At 44.0% G+C, this 18,671-nt stretch overlaps 3 protein-coding genes across 7 annotated transcripts; 2 read left to right on the forward strand and 1 right to left on the reverse strand.

The window, feature by feature from the left end:
- Positions 1-36: 36 nt before the first annotated feature.
- Positions 37-6,892, forward strand: fam118b (family with sequence similarity 118 member B). 5 transcript variants are annotated; one of them, XM_076144856.1, is made up of 8 exons: positions 37-543; positions 1,081-1,170; positions 1,418-1,670; positions 4,163-4,390; positions 4,956-5,084; positions 5,237-5,534; positions 5,934-5,990; positions 6,270-6,892. In XM_076144856.1, exons 2-8 carry the CDS (start codon positions 1,088-1,090, stop codon positions 6,281-6,283), a joined length of 1,062 nt encoding a protein of 353 aa, XP_076000971.1. In that variant the 5' UTR covers positions 37-543; positions 1,081-1,087; the 3' UTR covers positions 6,284-6,892. The 5 variants fall into 5 exon arrangements, with proteins under 5 accessions (XP_076000971.1, XP_076000990.1, XP_076000981.1 ...); XM_076144875.1 differs by having other exon boundaries at positions 37-271; XM_076144866.1 differs by having other exon boundaries at positions 37-265.
- Positions 6,893-7,238: 346 nt separating this feature from the next.
- On the reverse strand, positions 7,239-12,806 carry srpra (SRP receptor subunit alpha). The gene is made up of 15 exons (XM_076144844.1): positions 12,708-12,806; positions 12,472-12,609; positions 12,089-12,172; positions 11,832-11,995; positions 11,505-11,665; positions 11,175-11,346; positions 10,909-11,065; positions 10,630-10,793; positions 10,406-10,527; positions 10,212-10,298; positions 9,883-10,055; positions 9,463-9,676; positions 9,174-9,337; positions 8,668-8,766; positions 7,239-8,572 (listed from the first exon to the last, which is right to left on the reverse strand). The coding sequence occupies exons 2-15, from the start codon at positions 12,592-12,594 to the stop codon at positions 8,444-8,446; spliced, it is 2,013 nt and encodes a 670-aa protein (XP_076000959.1). The 5' UTR covers positions 12,595-12,609; positions 12,708-12,806; the 3' UTR covers positions 7,239-8,443.
- A 1,437-nt stretch (positions 12,807-14,243) lies between these two features.
- On the forward strand, positions 14,244-16,707 carry tirap (toll-interleukin 1 receptor (TIR) domain containing adaptor protein). Its single transcript, XM_076144907.1, has 3 exons — positions 14,244-14,437; positions 14,717-15,286; positions 15,478-16,707. The coding sequence occupies exons 1-3, from the start codon at positions 14,347-14,349 to the stop codon at positions 15,543-15,545; spliced, it is 729 nt and encodes a 242-aa protein (XP_076001022.1). The 5' UTR covers positions 14,244-14,346; the 3' UTR covers positions 15,546-16,707.
- Positions 16,708-18,671: the final 1,964 nt, after the last annotated feature.

The following is an 18,671-nucleotide window of genomic DNA, read 5'->3' on the forward strand; positions in this document are numbered from 1 at the left end:
CGGCACCGGTCACTGATATTTCGTACGGCACTTGAAAGCAGCACAAGCCCGCCCGGGCGCACAGGCGGGGACATGAACAGCTCCTCTAAACTTCAACACAGGAACACGATGTCTACTATTGAATAGAGACCGCAGCTTGTGTGTGGTGTTTAATCGGAGGAGAGCTGTCGACTTTTTTTTGTCTGAGAGGATTTGACTAACAACGGACATATAGGCAGAGAATAGCTTCCATTTATCTCTGCTATGACGAGTAAGACAGAAGCAGGTACAGGTCTGTAATTCCGTTTAGATAGCCTAAGAAGTCGAGAACTGACTGAGAAATTAACGCAAACGTCTGTTTATGTCAGTCCGTAATTTAGTTTTTTCCTGCAGTCTTGTTATTGAGCTGCATTACTAACGCTGGCGTTAGTTTATCCACCGGTTTGCGTTAAGTTAGTCAGAAAGCTAGCTAACTTTGACGCCAAGCTGCTAGCTTAAGAATTGACTTTAAAATCGGAAAAGATCTATACCTGGAACAGAAATACACACGCAGCGGGTATCAGGGTAAGTAAAGGGTAACCCGGTGCAGGGTAGCATGACCTAATGCTGAATCATTATCTCTTACTTGTGACACGAAATGTCGCAAAACCATACAAACCTTTGTTCACCGGTTAACCAACTTTGTCTATGTGGCTCGTAGTTCTTAGAACAAAGCAGCGTAATTGTCGTAAAACGTTATCCAGTTTCACTAGCACTTTTGTAGTAGTACAGTATAGTGATTGTTTGTTCAGATGACTTGTGGTTTCAGCATCAGGAAACGTGTGTTGCCAGGAAATGAGAATGCATAAATAGTTTACTGGTTCCAAAGCGATTACGACAAAGTATCCTGCCGTTGGTGATTGTTTTGACACTAGTCTGAGCAGATGTGGAGAGGGAGGGAGTGATACTAACATGCACACACAGAGAGTTCAGGAATAACAGGATATAAACGCACGCATGCAGCAGCTTCCAATGATCAGAATCGTTGAATGTTTTAAGCCACGTTGCTCTGTGAAGCCTTTTCTGATTGCCTGTGTGTGGGTGCTCATGTTTCTGTCACAGGAGCTGAATGGCCTCTGTTGTAGCAGCGAAAAGTGAAAAGCGACCTGCAACTGATTCTCAGGATGCAGACTCCAATGCAAAGAAGCCCAGGTGAGGTCAGGTGTTGTTTCAGAGCCACCTGCACGCTCTGCCCATGACTCATGCATCACTGCTCACAAGGTTGATTACAATCTTTGCTTTCGGGTTTCTAATGTTTGGCCTGAGGAACAGTGTCGCATGTTGGAGCATGAATGCAAGAGTGAGTTTGGGGTCATGTAACCTTAATGCTGTCTGAAGGATTTTGGAAGCAGTGTCAATGGAACCGTCATCATTTAATCTCTGCCTGCCCCCCCAAAAGGAAATTGCTGCCCAGCCTGAAGACCAAGCGGGCCCCTGAGCTGGTCCTGGTGATCGGCACAGGGGTGAGCTCTGCAGTGGCCCCTCAGGTGCCCGCGCTCCGCTCCTGGAAAGGCTTGATCCAGGCCTTGCTCGACGCGGCCAATGACTTTGACTTGCTGGAGGAGGAGGAGAGTCGGCGTTTCCAGAGGCACATGAAGGAAGATAAGAATTTGGTTCATGTGGCCCATGACCTCATTCAGAAACTCTCCCCGGTAAGTCTGCTTGAGCCCCTTTCCTTCCCTTTTTGTTCAGTTCTCACTTCCCCACACCTGCACAAACACACGCAGACACACTGCCTGTCTTTCCCACAGCCAGAGACGTTCCATTTTAACTTTCATGACTTTAGATAAGACGTCTAAGCCTGAACTCCTTTGTAGCTGATGATAATTGTCTTACTGGTGTCTCTGGTTCTGCTGAGCATGGATAAGCTTTCTAGTCCATTAACATGGAATCAATTGCGCAGCCAATATGAAGCCTTTATTTTTCTGCATTACCGCATTTTATTTATGTTTTCACTGACATACTGTATCTCTGGCCCCTGTGATGTTTAATTAAACATCAGCCCATCGAGTTAAGACAAAAAATCAAACTCCAGCGAGTCATCACTTTGTTTACATCATCTCAACAAAACCATAAGCTTGCAAAAAGCAGAAGCAGAAATACAGCAAATAGAACATAAAACCCGACCCTTCTCATTTAAACGTGCGGCGTATTCGTCAATAACAAGTCGATTCAGGTTTATTTATACATCCCTTTATTGCAGACGAGACGACGGACCTACTCCATCCTACGAGACGGCTAGAAAAACAAAACGCGTAAAAGCATTTTTATGTAACCGGGTTGTGTTTGTATTGGAGCGGTGTGGAGCAGGGAGTCACAGATGTGAGCCTTAATACCGTTTGCCCCCTGCGTTAGCCACGTCTCACTGCACCTCTGACATTGATAAAACAGGCTTTGTTTCAGCGCTCGACATGTTGTGACAATAAGAACAAACACTGCTTTTATGGCGTTTATCTATCAGGGTTTACGCCAGTCGCACTTGTGCAGACACAGACGAGGAAAACACATATTTTAAAGGAAGGAAATAACATGAATCGGCAGCTTTACAGCCCTAGAGAATCTCTGCTCGGGACTGATTGAGGCATCACCCTGCGCCCGCTCGCTGTCAAGCATGCAAGTTCATACAAGACCGTAATGTTTGTACAGTGTAGTCTAGACCAAGGACCAATTGCACAAATTATCCATCAACCATAGCCCTAAGAAACCTGAAGCTTATGACCGTGTGAGAGTGAGGCCTTTAGCGGCGTTAAATCCAGTAACAATGAGTTGCGAGAGTTGACTCGGCTTCAGGCAACGCTGCTTCAATTACGAGCCTAATAACACGGATTACCTTGATTTGTAGGCTGTACGAAATGCAACCGCTGTATACTTTGGCAAAGAAAAGTAGGTTAATTACATCTGTGCTGACTAGTTTGTTTACTCGGGTCAGACAAGGAATTTAAGAACAACAAATTCAATCGGGGTCACCGGGGGTCATCATGACTATTATGATGGTTTAGGTGGTAGATGTTTGTGTGTAGAATCACAGTTCAGTTCAGCACCTGGCACGCCGAGTCTGAGCTCTGAGCCCAAGACGAGACGGAACAGAACACAGCTGTTGTTTGTCGTTTGATAGTGAGGAAATCATTTAGTCGATTTGAGATTGAAGAATATTGAACTCAAACTGTCAACATCAATAATGTGTCGTCGGTAACGTTTCAGCGTCAGCGTCTCTCGTTCAATCTGTTGCCACATGTCGTCTGCAATCGCCCGCAGCCAATCCAAACAAATCAATCAAAGCACTCATTGATTACCGAAAGGCGACTCTGAATTTATGACAGAGTTGCAGTCCTGCTTACTTATTACATAAGTCTGGAGACAGTCCAAGGGCTCGGTAACCAGGAGCGGTGGCGTGGACTCTATAGACGTGGATAATGAGCCGCGGCCCTCCTGTGGAAAGTGCTTCTGCCGTTTAGCCCATTAGAGCTCTAATCTGGAGAAGTCAGCCGAGCATTTCCCTAAGCTCACCTCGGTCACTACAGCTCCGCTCCACCCTCTGCTATTCTTAGGTCTCTCTCTCTCTTCCTCTTCCCCTCTCACCCCTTTGCCCATGTAGTCACATCCTATAATCTCACAGGTGGACTGTCACCACACCCAGGTGTTCCTCTCAGCAACCAACACATAGACAACAGCCTCCACCTTCACATACCCACAGTTTGCCTTCTGCTAATATTAGGGTGTTAACTGTAACAAAAGCACTATTATACAACTACCGGTACTACTCAAACTATTCTCAATGTAAATATTTCTTTTAAAGCTCAGTAAACAAGACTATTTGCAGTACATTTGGATTGACAGAGCATTTGTGGTCGGGAAGCCTCGAGTACAACTTCAGATGACCCTTTTATTAGACTTTACTTCCTGATGGCAGATCTTTCTAGCCAGCTGTGGTAAGGTGATGATTATGAAGTGATAATGGGTAAACTATGCACACTGCTGCGTTTATACTGAGAGATTTCATGATTTTTCTTCCTCTATTTAAACATTTCACACTTGTACAGAAAGGCTGAGAGCTTTCCAAACTCAGATCAAGGTTTGTTTCATCTTTTTCTGACAGTATCTGCATTCTTCTCTTCTTCCTCTTCTTCTTCCCCTTCTTCTCCAGAGAACCGGTAACGTGCGATCCACATTCTTCAAGGACTGTCTGTACGAGGTGTTTGACGATTTGGAGTCCAAGATGGAGCATGCCGGGAAACATTTACTGCGCTCAGTGCTGCAGCTAATGGAGAGCGGCGCACTCGTCCTCACCACAAACTTCGACAACCTGTTGGAGATCTACGCCGCCCATCAAGGCACCAAGCTGGAGTCGCTCGACCTGACGGACGAGAAGAAGGTAAACCGCCTTCGTTGATTGATGCGTTTCTCAGTTATGGGAGTACAAAGGTCAGAAAAGCGAACGCTGTAAGTTAAGGGGAAGTTGTTCTACCTTCAAGAGACACGGGACGGTGTTGAGTGCTGACACGTCTATCTGCTCCTTTACCAATTTTGGTAAGAAAGAGGGTTTTTGTCTCGACCCGATGAAGGTTCAAAGTTCAAACCATCACTCAGCTGCGGTTGGGTTTTATAGACGGCGCAATATTTGTTTTTGGATCAAGACTTGGCTGGTTCATACATCAACTTACTTTTGTTTCACATCCAGCCAATTACATCCAGCCAAGACATCTAAATTACATTAAAGGCTTTTTTTTGTTATTTGTTAAGAATTGAGTTTTCAGTAGCCTGACACTCTGCCTCTCAGTCCTGGTATTTATGCCTCGTCTCCATCAGGGCTCATATCCCGTCTGCTGTTCAAAGCAATTCTACTCCCTGCCCAGCCAGAACAGGATTGAGTGCAATGGACTGTTAAGCGCCAGCGTTGAGTGTGTCTGTGTGTGGTGTGTGGTGTGTGTTGTATCCAGGTATTGGAGTGGGCCCAGGAGAAACGGAGGCTAAGTGTTCTGCATATCCATGGCGTTTACACCAACCCCAGTGGTATCGTGCTGCACCCTGCTGGTTATCAGAATGTACTGCGGAACACTGAGGTTATGGTGAGTGTTCATCAGGGCGCTGTAAACCAGGAATCCTCAACACATTGATATTGGTTAACTGGTTTAACTGATGTCTCTCCTGCACTTTGCTACAATTTGAAGTGTTACCTCAGATGAAGTGTAATAATGTCATACCACCACGGTTTCAACAGCGTGAGATCCAGAAGCTTTACGAGACCAAATCGTTTGTGTTCCTGGGCTGTGGGCGCACGGTGGACGACACGACCTTCCAGGCTCTGTTCCTGGAGGCAGTGAAACACAAGTCGGACCTCGAACACTTCATGCTCGTGCGGCGGGAGGACGTGGGTGAGTTCAAGAAGCTGCGCGACAACATGCTGGATAAGGGCATCAAGGTCATCTCCTATGGAGATGAGTATGCCGACCTGCCGGAGTACTTTGAGAGGCTCGCTAACGAGATCTGCAATCGCGATGCTTCTGCCAATGGCTCGGGTAAGGAGAAAGTTAATCAGTGTTTTCTTTGTGTGTGTGTGTGTGCGTGTGTGACTGAATGTGCTGTGCATGATTTGAAGTGAGTTCTGTGTGGTGTGACTCTGACAAGTTGCAGTACTGAATGTCTGCTTGCTTTTCTTGAGTGTCAGGTTTTGAAAATAACTTTCTTGTGTGCCAATTTATACAAAGTGCAGGAGATTTTTGTCATCTTATATTCCAATTATTGTGCTTGGCCACTTCAAATACAGATTCTAAATGTGATTTTGTTAGTTAACTCCAACAGTCTGGATCTCCATGTAGAGTAAAAACTCACAACCCCAATTTAGGTTCAGGCAAACACACTCCAGGATACACAGAATCTCAAATTTACTGGTTGTTTTTGTTTTTATCCTTTTACAGGATCTCCTTCACAAAATGGAGAAGAACCACAGAGTGGCTTTAAAAGCCTTCTCCAAGGTTAGGACTGAATGCTTCTCTTTGGCATCGGGCAGTGGACATTTTCAGAATAACACACTAAAGCCCAGTCTTAAACCTGTTTTTTTTTTCTTTCTTTCTTTTTTGCTGCATGCTTGTAGATATAGAAAATCCAATTCTTGATTTTCAGTATCCAAAGGGTGACACAAAGCTGACTTTGCAGTATTGCATGCATGGCAGTCGTCGGTGTGAAAGATTTAGCTGACGCTCCTTGTTTACACATCTGTTTACTCAAATCCCTTCCTTCTGTTTCTGCCCCAGACTACCTTTCTTGACAGGCACACAATCGGGATCAGTATCAATCAGTTTCCTTCACAGCTCTATCAAGAAATCTCTCTACTTCCACTAGTACTCCAGTCTGATTGCATTTTAGGAATCCTGGATAATTACAGGCCACGGGAGACTTTAAACTATTCTGTATTTTGAAGATGTCCAGCTTGGTTTTCCTTTTAGTTCTTGCTCATAAAGGGAAAGAAAAAGTGAATAAAATGTCAACACACAACAACAACTGTATAACCCCTCATGTATTTGATCTGAATGTTGTTGAAACCTCTTTTTTGTTTTGTTTTGGGACGATATAGCGGTCATTGAAAAGTTCTAATATGGTATTCTCTCACTTTAATTTGATGTGGTAAAACTCTTGAATCCGTTGGTAAAAGGTTAACTAATGTGCTGCATTGATGGGACCCCTCATGGTTTTGGACACGAAACGCAAAAAAAAAACTTGCATCACTTTGATTTACATCGTCGCTGAAAAAGAAAAGGAAAAAACTGTAGGTAGCTATGAGACATCACACGCTCTTAACGGAAAATTCCAGCAGTCTTGTGTTTGTATGCGATATCTGTAACGCCGAGTCAGGAGACAAGATTTCCAAACGACTGGATAGGGACGGCTGGAAAAAAAAAAGTGTTCTAATCGTGTATGGTTACTCGGTTCTGCAAATCCATGAATGCGTTTTAGAATTTTGTTTGCAAATGTGAGTTGAGCAGAGTTGTGTTTCCATAGCAGAATGTAACCCTGCCAGTAACTTTTGTCATTTTGCCACTCCGACTGAGACCAATAGGATAATAATGTTCTTTGTAAACCTTTTTTTGTATTTTTAATACATGCATGTTTTCTGACATAGTATTTATAAGTGCTATTTTCAAAATAAAGCCTTTGGTATCCCATACTGTTTTGTCATGTTTGCAATGACCCCTGCGTGTTTGTGTAACATATGACAGAACAAGTTCCACTTTACAAGCTGTCATAAGCATATAGCAGCTTTATTTATAAACGTTTACATTCTCATAAATTAGCACAAATCTTCATTATAACTCTTGATTCTCTCAATATGCACTACCACAAATAAAGGGGGGGGGGACCAGGAGAGATTTAAGACTTACTGTCCTCTTAGAAATGGGGAGTAAATCAAAAGGGGAAGATAACATAAATAATGGGAACCACGGTCCTTCATCCTTTCATATGAGCTCACTGAAGTTAGAGCAGGACCAGTCTGTAGTATGTGGATAATCTGTAACTAAAAAAAGACATTTACAAAAATCTATAAACCAAGGGGGATCAAAGTCTCCATTTTTGTAAAGAAAATGTGTTAAGTGTGTTAAAGAAGGGGGAAGCACTCTGGGAGATGATGGGAGAAAAATCCATCCTGATCTAGCTACTAACAGCTGCTGGAGATGTCCAATTGCCTCATTTTTCAGTGGATGTGAATGTTCTTTTGATTCCACGACTTACTGGCCTGCGTGAGATGTTACAAATTGATCGTATCGATATTTGCCTGTAACCGAATCTAACCGTTAAATCGGGGCTCATCCCTCTTTTTCTAGGTACGCTTTCTAAACTGCCCGCTCTCAACGCCAAAGTAAAAAAATGTGAACTAAGACAGGAGACAGATAGGCACTATGGTCACTAAGCTTTCCTCAGGCACAGGCAGCTGCTGAAATGTCACATCCAGCCAGCCTTTTACAACCTGACCTCATTTAAATGAAGAGAAGGGAAAACTGACTGACAAAATGCCAGGTAGAATATTTACTCGGCAAACCAGTGAATTTATGACATTTATAACTCGGGTCCGTTCGATTGGCTGGAAGTCAGCAGAAAAGGTCATTTTTGGAAGTGACTGTTATTTTCAAAGCATCTTTCAATTCGGACCAAAAAGTTTATGAATGTTGCCAAAAGAGGCTCCTCCGGGTTCGGTTTGTATGTTTGTCTTTCAAAGTGCACACTTGTTCTTTACTCTTGCCTGGTGCTGGGTGAATGAGGACATGTGCATGACTCCAGTTCACCTGATGCAAACTTGTGGAGGTGCGGGGGTTAAAGGGGGAAGGGGAGAAAGGGTTCGGTTAGCAGGGCCGTAACATCTCACAGCAGTGTGACAAATGGTTTCGTTGGCTTTAGTTGCGAGGATGAATCGACAGCGGCGACATGCAGTGACTCAGGCCTTCATCAAGGCGCTGACCACTGCGGGGGCGTTGAGGCTGCGCAGGTCGTTGTAGGTCTGCCCTGTGCCCACAAACACAATGGGCTGGCCTGTGATGTAGGTCATGGAGATGGCGGCGCCGACCTGTGGAGGCACAAGGGCGCAGTTGACTTTCAAGCAAAAAAAGGGGGGGCGGACAGTTTTGGCGGTGAATGTGCAGAGGAGGATGTTATGGGTACCTTGTCGTCGATGGTGTCGAACTTGGTGAGGACGATTCCGTCGATGAGGCGAGGTCTGTCAGTCATGGAGTGGTCTGCCAGAGCCTGATTAAACTTCACCTGAGAAGATGTGAAGACAAAAGATAAGAGGTCAATGTCAAAGTGGAGCGCCAGCTTTCTATGTCGCTGGTCAGAATGATAAGCAAAGGACCAAAACCTGTTATCTGCACAAACAAGAGGACAAGTTTAAGCCTGTGAAAGGAGACAGCTGCTTAAGCGGATAGGACCATGGTGGAGCAACACTGACCTCCGATGGACAGTCTATGAACAACAGCCGTCCAACCCGGAACTCAGATCATTGATAGTTGTTACTTATTAACAAAACGTGAGCCTCTGTTCTGTGTGTGAATCCCAAAAACCAAAACTGGTCACGTGAACTGGTAAAACGTGAGTGATTGATGCTCTAGTTAGTCGTTTCCTGTTCCTGTTGTAGATGATGTACTGTAGATTATGTAAGAACAACCTACCAGTTGGTCGACCGCCTCATTTCCCACCAGAGCCTCCCCGACAAACAGCACCAGGTCGGGCATGTTGACGGCAATTAGCTTGGCCAGTGCCGTCATGAGGGGGGCGTTGTCCTGCATACGCCCGGCCGTGTCCACCAACACCACGTCAAAGGCCTGATTACGGGCTGGAGAGACAGAAAAAAACCCAAAGGCAGATTATTATCAGACTAATGCAGCTTTGATTAAAGTGGCATCGGCATTCCCATTAAAAGCTTCATGATGCCGTAAGACGAGAGGGAATCGTGGTTACCATAGGCGATGGCCTCCATAGCGATTCCTGCTGCATCCTTCCCGTAGCCCTTCTCATAGAGCTGGACCACCGGCCGTCCCCCGTGCTGCTCCGGAGGATGCAGGGAATTCAGGCGGCGCTGGTGAGTCCGCAGCTGCTCCACTGCGCCGGCACGAAACGTGTCACAGGCTGCGATCAGCACAGTGAAGCCGTTCTCGATCAGCCAGAAGGAGATCTGGGCCCAGAGTTTGAGTCGCGTTAATTACACCGTAGGCGTGACGAAAATAGATCGACATCAATTTGATTTCTGTTCTAAAATACGCACGGAATAATGAGCAAATTGTATTATTAGTACAATGTTAATGTTAGGTAGAATATCAGAACTGTGTGAGCAAATCTGAGCATCAGGAAACCCAAGGACGATGGTGGGACAGATCTCACCTTGGCCAAGTTGGTGGATTTGCCGACCCCGTTGACGCCACAAAACGTGACGACAAAAGGCCTCCGCTGGCTCTGCGCCTCCATGACGTCTCTCAGGATATCCACCCTCCGCTTGGGCTGCAAGATCTGCACCAGGGAATCCTGCAGGGCCCCCTTCACCGTCGAGGCCACAGCTGCACAAGCACACCACGGGAGGGAAAGCCTTGGTAAGTGTCCGTTACAGGCATTTAATCATTTACTGACATGTTGGAGCTGTTGCGAAAATTCCTTGTGCTTCTAAGCAGCGGTGGCAGTGCGGGCGTTCCCGATAAGAGTTCACGGCGACTTACTGGTGAAGGTGCCCATGACTTTGCCCTCCAGTTTTTTGGCTACGGAGTCGCAGAGCTTGGAGGCAATGTCGGTAGCTACATTCTTCGCTACGGGGCACAAATGGGGAGAATGAGTAGGAGACGGGGAGAAAGAGGAGAGAGAGAGAAGATGAACAGAAAGAGAGAGAAGGAGGCGCAGATGTGGGTAGTCGTACCGATGAGGTGGTCCCTCATCTTCTCCAGCACCGGCTCCATGTCGACCTGGCTCAGACTCTTGGAGCCAACCAGGCCCTTCAGCATTCCAAACATTCCCCCAGAGCTGCCACCTTTTTTGGAGCTGCGATAAAATGATGAGAATGGGGAATATTGCATCATCGGGTCACAAAAAAAGAGATCACATCAGAGATCAAATTCCAACCGTACAAAAACAGTTTCTCACAGTTTCTTGCTTGTTTCAGTGACGACCACTCTCTCTTCTTCCTCTTCCTCCTCCTCCTCCTCTTCTTCTTCTTCCTCCTCCTCCTCCTCCACCAACGCCTCCTCCTCACTGGACTTGTAGTCCACAGACAGCAGGTCTCCCTTCATGGAGCGTAGCTGCATCCCCTGAAACACACCCATGCCATCAAGACCTTGGCCGCGTCGTAAAGATTTAGTAGAATCGTCGCCACCGAGCGATTTTAAAAATCAGTAGATGGGACAGAATTTGAATTCTGCATACCGGTTCCATTTTGGCATCTTGGCCTTGGTCGCCGCCGTCATGGTACCCGTTTCCATTCTTTTGGCTGTAGTCCAGCTTGTTGGTGCTGTTGCCGCCCATTTCCCACACACGCATTTGCTTCTCCTTAGGCTTCTGAGGCTTCGGGGACTTGGTTTGGCTAAGAGGTGCACAGGATCACAGTTACACAGGATTGTCACACACACACACACACACACACAGGCTCTAATACACTCAAGAAGCGTGAATCTCTTTCCCCCCCCCCTCACCTGGGCTTCACCACACCCCCTCCCATGCGATTGCGAAAGAACTCCTCTCTCTTCTTCTGCATGATCTCATCGAGGGTCAAGTCCTGGTTACCGTTCTGAACCGTTTTCTGGCCAGAGGACGCCGATGACGACACCTTCACTGGATCCACTTTGACAGGCTCAGCTGCAGGGGCTGGGAAGTGATTCGGATTATCAACCATAAGTCAATCGCTGCTCTCATCAATTTCCAACCAGTTGAGTCGATCAGCGGCATGGAGGCTGATTGAAATCATGTCAATTATTCACTAACTTCCCTTTGAGATGATGCAGTTATAGATCGATATTACTTACCCTCCTTTTTGGTATTCTTATTCTTCTTTCCTCCTTGCTCCTTGGGTTTGTCTCCACCCTTCGTCTCAACCATAGACTTCACAGTTTTTTGGGATTTCAGGGACTCATTAAAAGTCCGCATGGAGGCGGGTCCTCGAGCTTTGCTGCTGCCCTCCGCGTCTCTTTTGGAAAACATTCAGGCAAACGTCAGCATGACAGAATCAGAAAACTCAACAGTTAGTTACTTTCTTCATCAGATTTCTAGGAACAGTAACTCAATCTGTATTCTTGGTTTCAAATGGTCACAATCGAGTCAGAGATCAGTCAGCGTCTCGGTCTTGTCTTTACCTGAGAAGCACCTTGAAGTCATCCTCAAACAGAAAGCTGCTGTTGAGATGCTTCAGAGAGCCCTTCTGCTCCAGCTCATTCTTATAACGATCCCTGAAATGAAGCTGCACATCATCTATGAACTTGTCCACATACGTCAGCGTCAAGATCTTTTGAAAACCCACCTGTAAACAAACAGGGAAACCAAAACATGTGGGTGAGAACAGATGAATTATGGCTTCAATGTGGCCTCAAGGTTTGCTTGATCAAACACTTACCACAAAAATCAACTCAAACTCATTGTCCAGTTTGTACTTGAGGCTCAGGGCTTCGTGATTAAATGAATTGTTCCCACTTCGTTCCTGAAATATCACAAAAACGACACGTTTAAATGACAAAGGGAGCTATTACACTAATATGTCACTGTCTTAAATCTCTGTAGCATTTATAGCATCACAACGCAGGTTATAATCCCCTAATATTACGATTCTTAAAGCCGTTTACGCCGCACAACACTTGCTTTTTTACTACATTACGCAATCGCCTCACGTTGCTAGCGTTAGCGTTAGCATTAGCTCTTTTAGCTCCCACGGCGAGAATGACAGATAAACACTAAAAGAGTGTGTGATGGGGCTGTGTGTGGCCGGCCGTTGACACTCACTTGAAAGATGACGGAGCGGATCAAGGCGTTGACAGGCCCGGTGAAGGATTCAGTGACCCCGGCTCCCTGAAAACACCACAACACTATCCCCCCTTTGCTGAAGATGGTGAAGAAATCCAGCATCTTGCCACCACGTATCTACACAAAAACGACACAAACCAGGGGGAGAACGTTAGAAGCGTTCGGTAAATACATGTGTAGTGTAAATCCACGCCCTTCAAAGATCATAATCATACCTGATAATACTTAAATAGATAATAAATCTCCCACGACTACAATCCACTACCAGCGTAGAACTGTTTTAGACACGTCAGATTCTGAACCCGGAAGTTACGTTTGGTTTCAACATTTTTTTTCCCTACTCTTCTTCTTCTTTGTCTTGTATTTGAAGCGGTTGCCATCCAACTGAAAGCGTTACCGCCCCCCATTGAACAAGAGTCTTCTACACACTTTCTAATTGCTATTCATCACCCCAGTATGTCGTAAATATTGATTAATTTTTATTGTATATTCAATTTACAATTCATAGAAAATATGTGGTTATTATTATTATTATTATTATTATTATTATTATTATTATTATTATTATTATTGTCGTTGTTGTTATTATAGAATTAACTGAAGGGACAACATACATAAAATAGCAATAAAAATAGAATGTGCATTTGAAGTAAAGTGCACATTTTAGAGCTCAATCATTAGCATATGAAAAGATAAGTGTTTTTAACTTGGATTTAAAAATTGCTACACATCTAAGATCTTCTGGCATTTTGTTCCAGTTGCATACAGCATAAAAACTAAATGCTGCTTTCACCGTGTTTAGTTTGGACTCTGGGCTGTACCAGCTGACCTGAGTCCATAGATCAACTCAGTCTATGTTCTATAAGCATATCAGAGATGTACTCTAGGGCGTAAACCATTGAGTGATTTATAAACTAGTAGCAGCACTTTCCAATCTATTCTGTATATAAGATCAAGATGCGTAAAGATTTTTGCAGCAGCAGCAGTTTAATTGACTTTATGGGAAGATCAACTCAACAGACCATTGCAGTAGTCTAACCTACTGGAAATAAAAGCATGGATAAGCTTCTCTTGATCCTTTTTAGGATGGTAGAAGGGTGTTTAAATGATTGCTTTAATATGGCTGGTGAAAGTGAATTCCGAGTCAAGATATCAGACTTTGATTTTTTTATAACTAGAGAGTCGAGTTGTTTAATAATACTCATATAATCGTTATTAGGTCCAAGTAATGAGTCTTAACAGAACAGAACAGAACAGCCATCCTTGATTATGCTACTACTATACTCTCTATCTCTCTCTCCTTTTCCCCCTCTTACTGTATAAAAAAAAGGATCTCCACAATGTCCTATAACTGTATGCGCACTGTCACGTAAAATGTTTCCATAAAAACAAATAGTAAAAAAATAACATGAATGAAGAGTACAGTATAGTAAGTGTATTGTATTTTCATGCACGCACTGATAAGCTTTTGAGGGTCTCAACTGTACCCCATTATTAGTTCTGTATCGCAACCTGATGAGATGTTAAACCAATTGTACAAACTCATCGGTGTTGAAAAGTCACCAGCAGCTCAGATATATTGAGTGTATTGAGCATATTGAGCATATTGATTTGAAACTGCTTTGGACAAAGGGTTAACTAACTGCATAGTGTATGTGTAAGACATTTGAGAAACTTTGCATTTGAAGACTAACTGACTCACTGAAGCTTTACTTTCATCAAACAGTGAAACTTCCTCTTTTTGTCCGGCACCTCCCTTTACCGAATTCTCATCTCACAATTGTCACATTCAGTCGCAGTTGTTGGATTACAGGACATTTTTTCAACACGGATTTTGTCGACTCCTGTTTTTTTATGAAAAGAAAAAAGGGAGCATATGCATTGACTGGGAGGCATTTGGTGAGGCATGAAAACCAGCATGACAATGATGTCAGCAACATGCTCGGTGAGTCGAGAAGGTTTCTTATATATATATATTAGCAGAGGGACTTACTTATTAAAGATTGAACTTGATTTATTTAAGAGATCTATATTACTGATACTTCTTATGTTTCATGTGTTAGATTCATTGTTGTGTTCTTCTGTTCTGTTGATGTTTCAGAGATCATCACAGATTGAAATGATGACATAGGCACTAATGTCCATGGATCCATAGCATTTAATATTTGGAGTAATGATCCATGTGTTCAATCCATATTTTCAGTTTATCTTCCTCTTGTTTCAGGTTGGTTCCATAAACACTTTAAAAGAGTATCCTCATCACCACATGAAGGAGAACCTGAGCACAGAAACCCTCCTTCCACTTCATTTGCGCGATCACCGTCACCATTTCCTTCAGCACTGAAACCCACCACAAACCCCCTACAGTCTGCTCTGACCTCATCAATGCGATGGAGCAGAAAATATGACGTGTTTGTGTGCCATAGCTCTGAGGACACAGATATTGAAGAGGCTGTCCGTCTGGTCTCTTTCTTGGAGTCCTCGCCCCAAAGTCTTCGGTGCTTTCTGTCGCACAGGGATGCCTGTCCCGGATCGGCAATTGCCACAGAATTGTGCCAGGCTGTTCAGGACAGTCATTGCAGAGCTCTGCTCATCACGCCTAACTTTCTACAGGATAATTGGTGCAAGTACATAATGCATCAGGCTCTGTCAGAGCCTATGTCCAGTCGGAATATTCCTGTGATTCAAAATCTGGCCTTTTCTGAATATCCTTTGGAGCTGAAGTATATCTTCTATATCGACCTGAACAAAAACACTAATGGTTACACTCTTGTCAGCCAAAGTGTGCTGAATTGTAAGTAACAGAAATGACCCCCCTTGTTCCTTATCCACACACATACTGTCATGCCTGATCTCAACAGATTTAGAGCAAATTTGTCAAACTCTGCTTTCATTTATATACTATGCATATACTCATACGAATTCAAAATTATTTCAAAACTAAACAGTGATCAAGCTATCTGTATTTATTGTTTTCTTCCTCAGATTTGGAAGACCAAGTTGAAAAGGAGAAGGCACTTGAATGCAACACGACACCGCCAGCAAGGGAGTAAATGAAGGAGTCAGCTCACAAGTAAACAAACTGATGTCAAATTGTGACTCTGCTTATAGCTCAAGTTCACTACAAGTGACAGAGAACACAGACGAAAGCGTCACAGAGCTTTGACAAAGTCTCCCTCTTTATTTAGTTGTTTTCCGCCCTTGTCTTCCCCTTTTTTCCGTTGCCAGAGCCATGATTGCAACTGATTTGCAACTGTTGAATGCTGTCATCCTGTCCAAACTATGAGCCCGTCATACTAGCAACACCGATGTCATTAAGTAAATGCAAGTTATTGTGTTGAAGTTACTGAGACATATCTTAATTGAATGTTGAATGTGTCTGTGGGGTATTGATGCATAAATAGAACAGGAACTATTGTATTCCAAGCTGCACTGTATATTTTTTCTGGTCAGTTCTAGAGAAGTAAAATATGTGCTGACCTAGTTACATGTCAGTTAGTGATAATGAGCACATATGTATTGTAGGAAAGTGTTCATGGCCTCAGTCTGTCAGCCACTGATCAGTTCAACTGCAGCCTGTCCCCAGAGTTTACAATACAGATCGCCATAACATCACAAACATTTATTTAAAAAAAAGAAACACTTTACTGTAACTAGGTAGTGTCTGCCACTAGATGGTGTACTTTTCCTTCATCATCTTACAGAAAGATGCCATAATCAAGTAGTTAGAGAGAGAGAGATAGACCACACACACTGGCTGACAGTGGTATAGTCATGCCTGCCTCATTAATAGAGGAACTATGATAATTTACAATCTACCTAAACTTCCTTAACTTTTTTTTTTGTAACAGTGAATGTTGTTTTAAGAACAAAAGGGGAACATAGCGATGGCTCTTGCCTGAACTATTAACATAAGGAAGGTAGGGACAGGATTAGATTTGAATCAAATTTTGCTGAGCTAGTTGGTAGAGACATGCAAGGAATGAACGTAAACATGCTGAAAATTGACTGCAACACTGTTCTAAGTATCACTTTTTCTCTAAGTTATGATTAAAAATGTCCTTGGCAGTGCATTGTCTGACATTTGGGCCTCTGAATGTAGAATATCAGGATCAAGATTTGTGATTACTATGTGATCCAAGCAAGGACTTTCACTAATATTCTTTATTTCTGATATCCAGTAAAGCTCCCCAATCCCCTCAATGTCCACCAATAAAGACCATTGATAATCTCTTGTGTCACGGGCTATTGCAACATACAAATTTAGACTAATCTCTGAAAGGCGCAGTTTGCTTTATAAAGCCTGCATGCAAATAGAACAAACAGCAGAAACAGATGACTCACACACACACACACACACACGGAGACACATATTTGTAGCTCTTTCTCACTTCCGAGGAAGACACATCTACATACAACACAAGCACTAGTCGAAATTAACATAAACTTCCACTTGTAATGATCAAAACACTCATTCAGTTCATTTCAGAGTCACAGATGTTGCTATTTTTACTCTCCGGGTGAAACATTTTCAAGGTGTTTTACTAAAGCAATATTAGCATTTGGACAAAAGAGATGGACCGTGTTGGAAAGCCCCTCAACCAGGCATGCAGTGTGTCAGCAAGCCAGCAAGGAGAGAAACCAGAGTGGTGCAGTTCAGTAGATGATGAGAGCTCTGGACCACCAACAGTATCACCAGGCACTGAGCTGTAGTCAGCATGGTGGTCTAAAGTGGGTGCGGTACTGACCTGGACTTTTCTGTCTGTGGTGAGCAAAATTTTGGCTTCCTGCACAGAAGCATCAGCTGGTTTAATTAAATGAGCAGAGGAGGTCCAACTACTTCAGACATATTGTGAGGTTTGTAGTGGACCATACATGGACATAAGGACACAATTTACACAAAAATTTGTTGTTAATGAATAAACTGTTGGGTTTTCTGGACACCCGGTGTTATATTACACTCACATGTTCACAGTAAACGTTGATGTGCTCCCTTTAATAGAGCATAGGTAATCATTTAGGTATTCATTATCTGTGCTTGTGCGCTCCATTACCGCTCACACTCACACAGTTTGCTTCAGGTGCCAGAGTTTTGGAAGACGCAAGAATGGGCCCATTCGTGATTAGAGACATTACCATGGATATGGTAAAATATTCAATTCATTCAGTTAAATTCTTCTTTATTCGCCAAAGTACAGACGTACAAGGAATTTCACATGGTGCAGGTGTCGGCAAACCATCAAAGCCCACAACATAAAATGAAGCAATTCAAAGGTAAAATGAGTAAGAAAAATGGAATGACTTTAATCAAAACAAGCTTAATGATGTGACTATTTAAATGTGTAATAGCAGTTCAACAGCAGAGCAGATGAGTGAACATCCTTGAACAAGTATGGTGAAGTATGGTGCATTGATGGTTCAGACATTTGGAATGTCTGATTCTGAGCAGGCCTGCCTCCTCTCACTGCAGAGACCTAGTGATACCAAGCTATCTGAGCTCATGGAGCAGATGCTCGCTCTACTTGGAAGGCACCAGCCAGACTGTCAGTCTGTACATTGAGCTTTTTTATGCAGCTGCCTTCTCAGGTACAGGCTGCTCTAGCCAACACTACCATCACTGACTGTCGGTGTCGACTGAGGAGGCTGATAACTTTTTCCTGGCAGGACAGCAATGCTGCTCTACTGCGCTCTACGCAATCCCAAGCCACTTCATCGCAGCCAGGGGGAGACAGCGGTCATTTTCACCGCAGCAGCAAATCAACGCCAACAACCCACCTGCCTGTGCTTCTACCAGGCAAAGTGTCGATGTAAGGCCAAGAGGTGCTGCTCCCTTTGCGGTCTCAGCGGGAAATGCTGGGGTCAGTTCTCAGTAGCTGTCATGAGCGTTGGCTGAACCGGCAGGCTGCTGTTCATCCAGGATGCCATCTCCCAGCCAGGTGGTGCTTTCTGTGTGACATGGGGGCACAGAGGAGCATCCTACCTGCATCATGGGTGGACATGCTGACTGAAGGGCACGGCCCCCCACCCCAGAACCTGCCAATGGCAGCACCTTCAACACTTATGGGATACAATGCGTGGAGCTGTGTTTCGGTGGGCAGCTTTCCAACTGGGACTTTGTTACGGCGATAGCTGCCGTCCCCCTCCTCAGCAGGGATTTCCTGTGCACTTAAAGACTGTTG

The sequence above is a fragment of the Genypterus blacodes genome, unplaced genomic scaffold, assembly GCF_046128005.1.
Source record: "Genypterus blacodes isolate CSIRO-AG114 ecotype Tasmania unplaced genomic scaffold, CSIRO-AGI_Gbla_v1 ptg000003l_1, whole genome shotgun sequence".
NCBI classification, from domain to species: Eukaryota; Metazoa; Chordata; class Actinopteri; order Ophidiiformes; family Ophidiidae; genus Genypterus; species Genypterus blacodes.

Excerpts from the sequence above, each read along its gene's own strand:
- fam118b (XM_076144856.1), top strand. The coding sequence starts at position 1,088 with ATGGCCTCTGTTGTAGCAGCGAAAAGTGAAAAGCGACCTGCAACTGAT. Across the intron at positions 1,171-1,417 it reads TCCAATGCAAAGAAGCCCAG|GAAATTGCTGCCCAGCCTGA; the intron begins GTGAGGTCAGGT and ends CCCCCCCAAAAG. Across the intron at positions 4,391-4,955 it reads ACCTGACGGACGAGAAGAAG|GTATTGGAGTGGGCCCAGGA; the intron begins GTAAACCGCCTT and ends TGTTGTATCCAG.
- srpra (XM_076144844.1), bottom strand. The coding sequence starts at position 12,594 with ATGCTGGATTTCTTCACCATCTTCAGCAAAGGGGGGATAGTGTTGTGG. Across the intron at positions 11,347-11,504 it reads TAAGAATACCAAAAAGGAGG|CCCCTGCAGCTGAGCCTGTC; the intron begins GTAAGTAATATC and ends ATCACTTCCCAG. Across the intron at positions 8,573-8,667 it reads TCGACACCATCGACGACAAG|GTCGGCGCCGCCATCTCCAT; the intron begins GTACCCATAACA and ends GTGCCTCCACAG.
- tirap (XM_076144907.1), top strand. The coding sequence starts at position 14,347 with ATGAAAAGAAAAAAGGGAGCATATGCATTGACTGGGAGGCATTTGGTG. Across the intron at positions 14,438-14,716 it reads TGATGTCAGCAACATGCTCG|GTTGGTTCCATAAACACTTT; the intron begins GTGAGTCGAGAA and ends CTCTTGTTTCAG. Across the intron at positions 15,287-15,477 it reads CAGCCAAAGTGTGCTGAATT|ATTTGGAAGACCAAGTTGAA; the intron begins GTAAGTAACAGA and ends TTTCTTCCTCAG.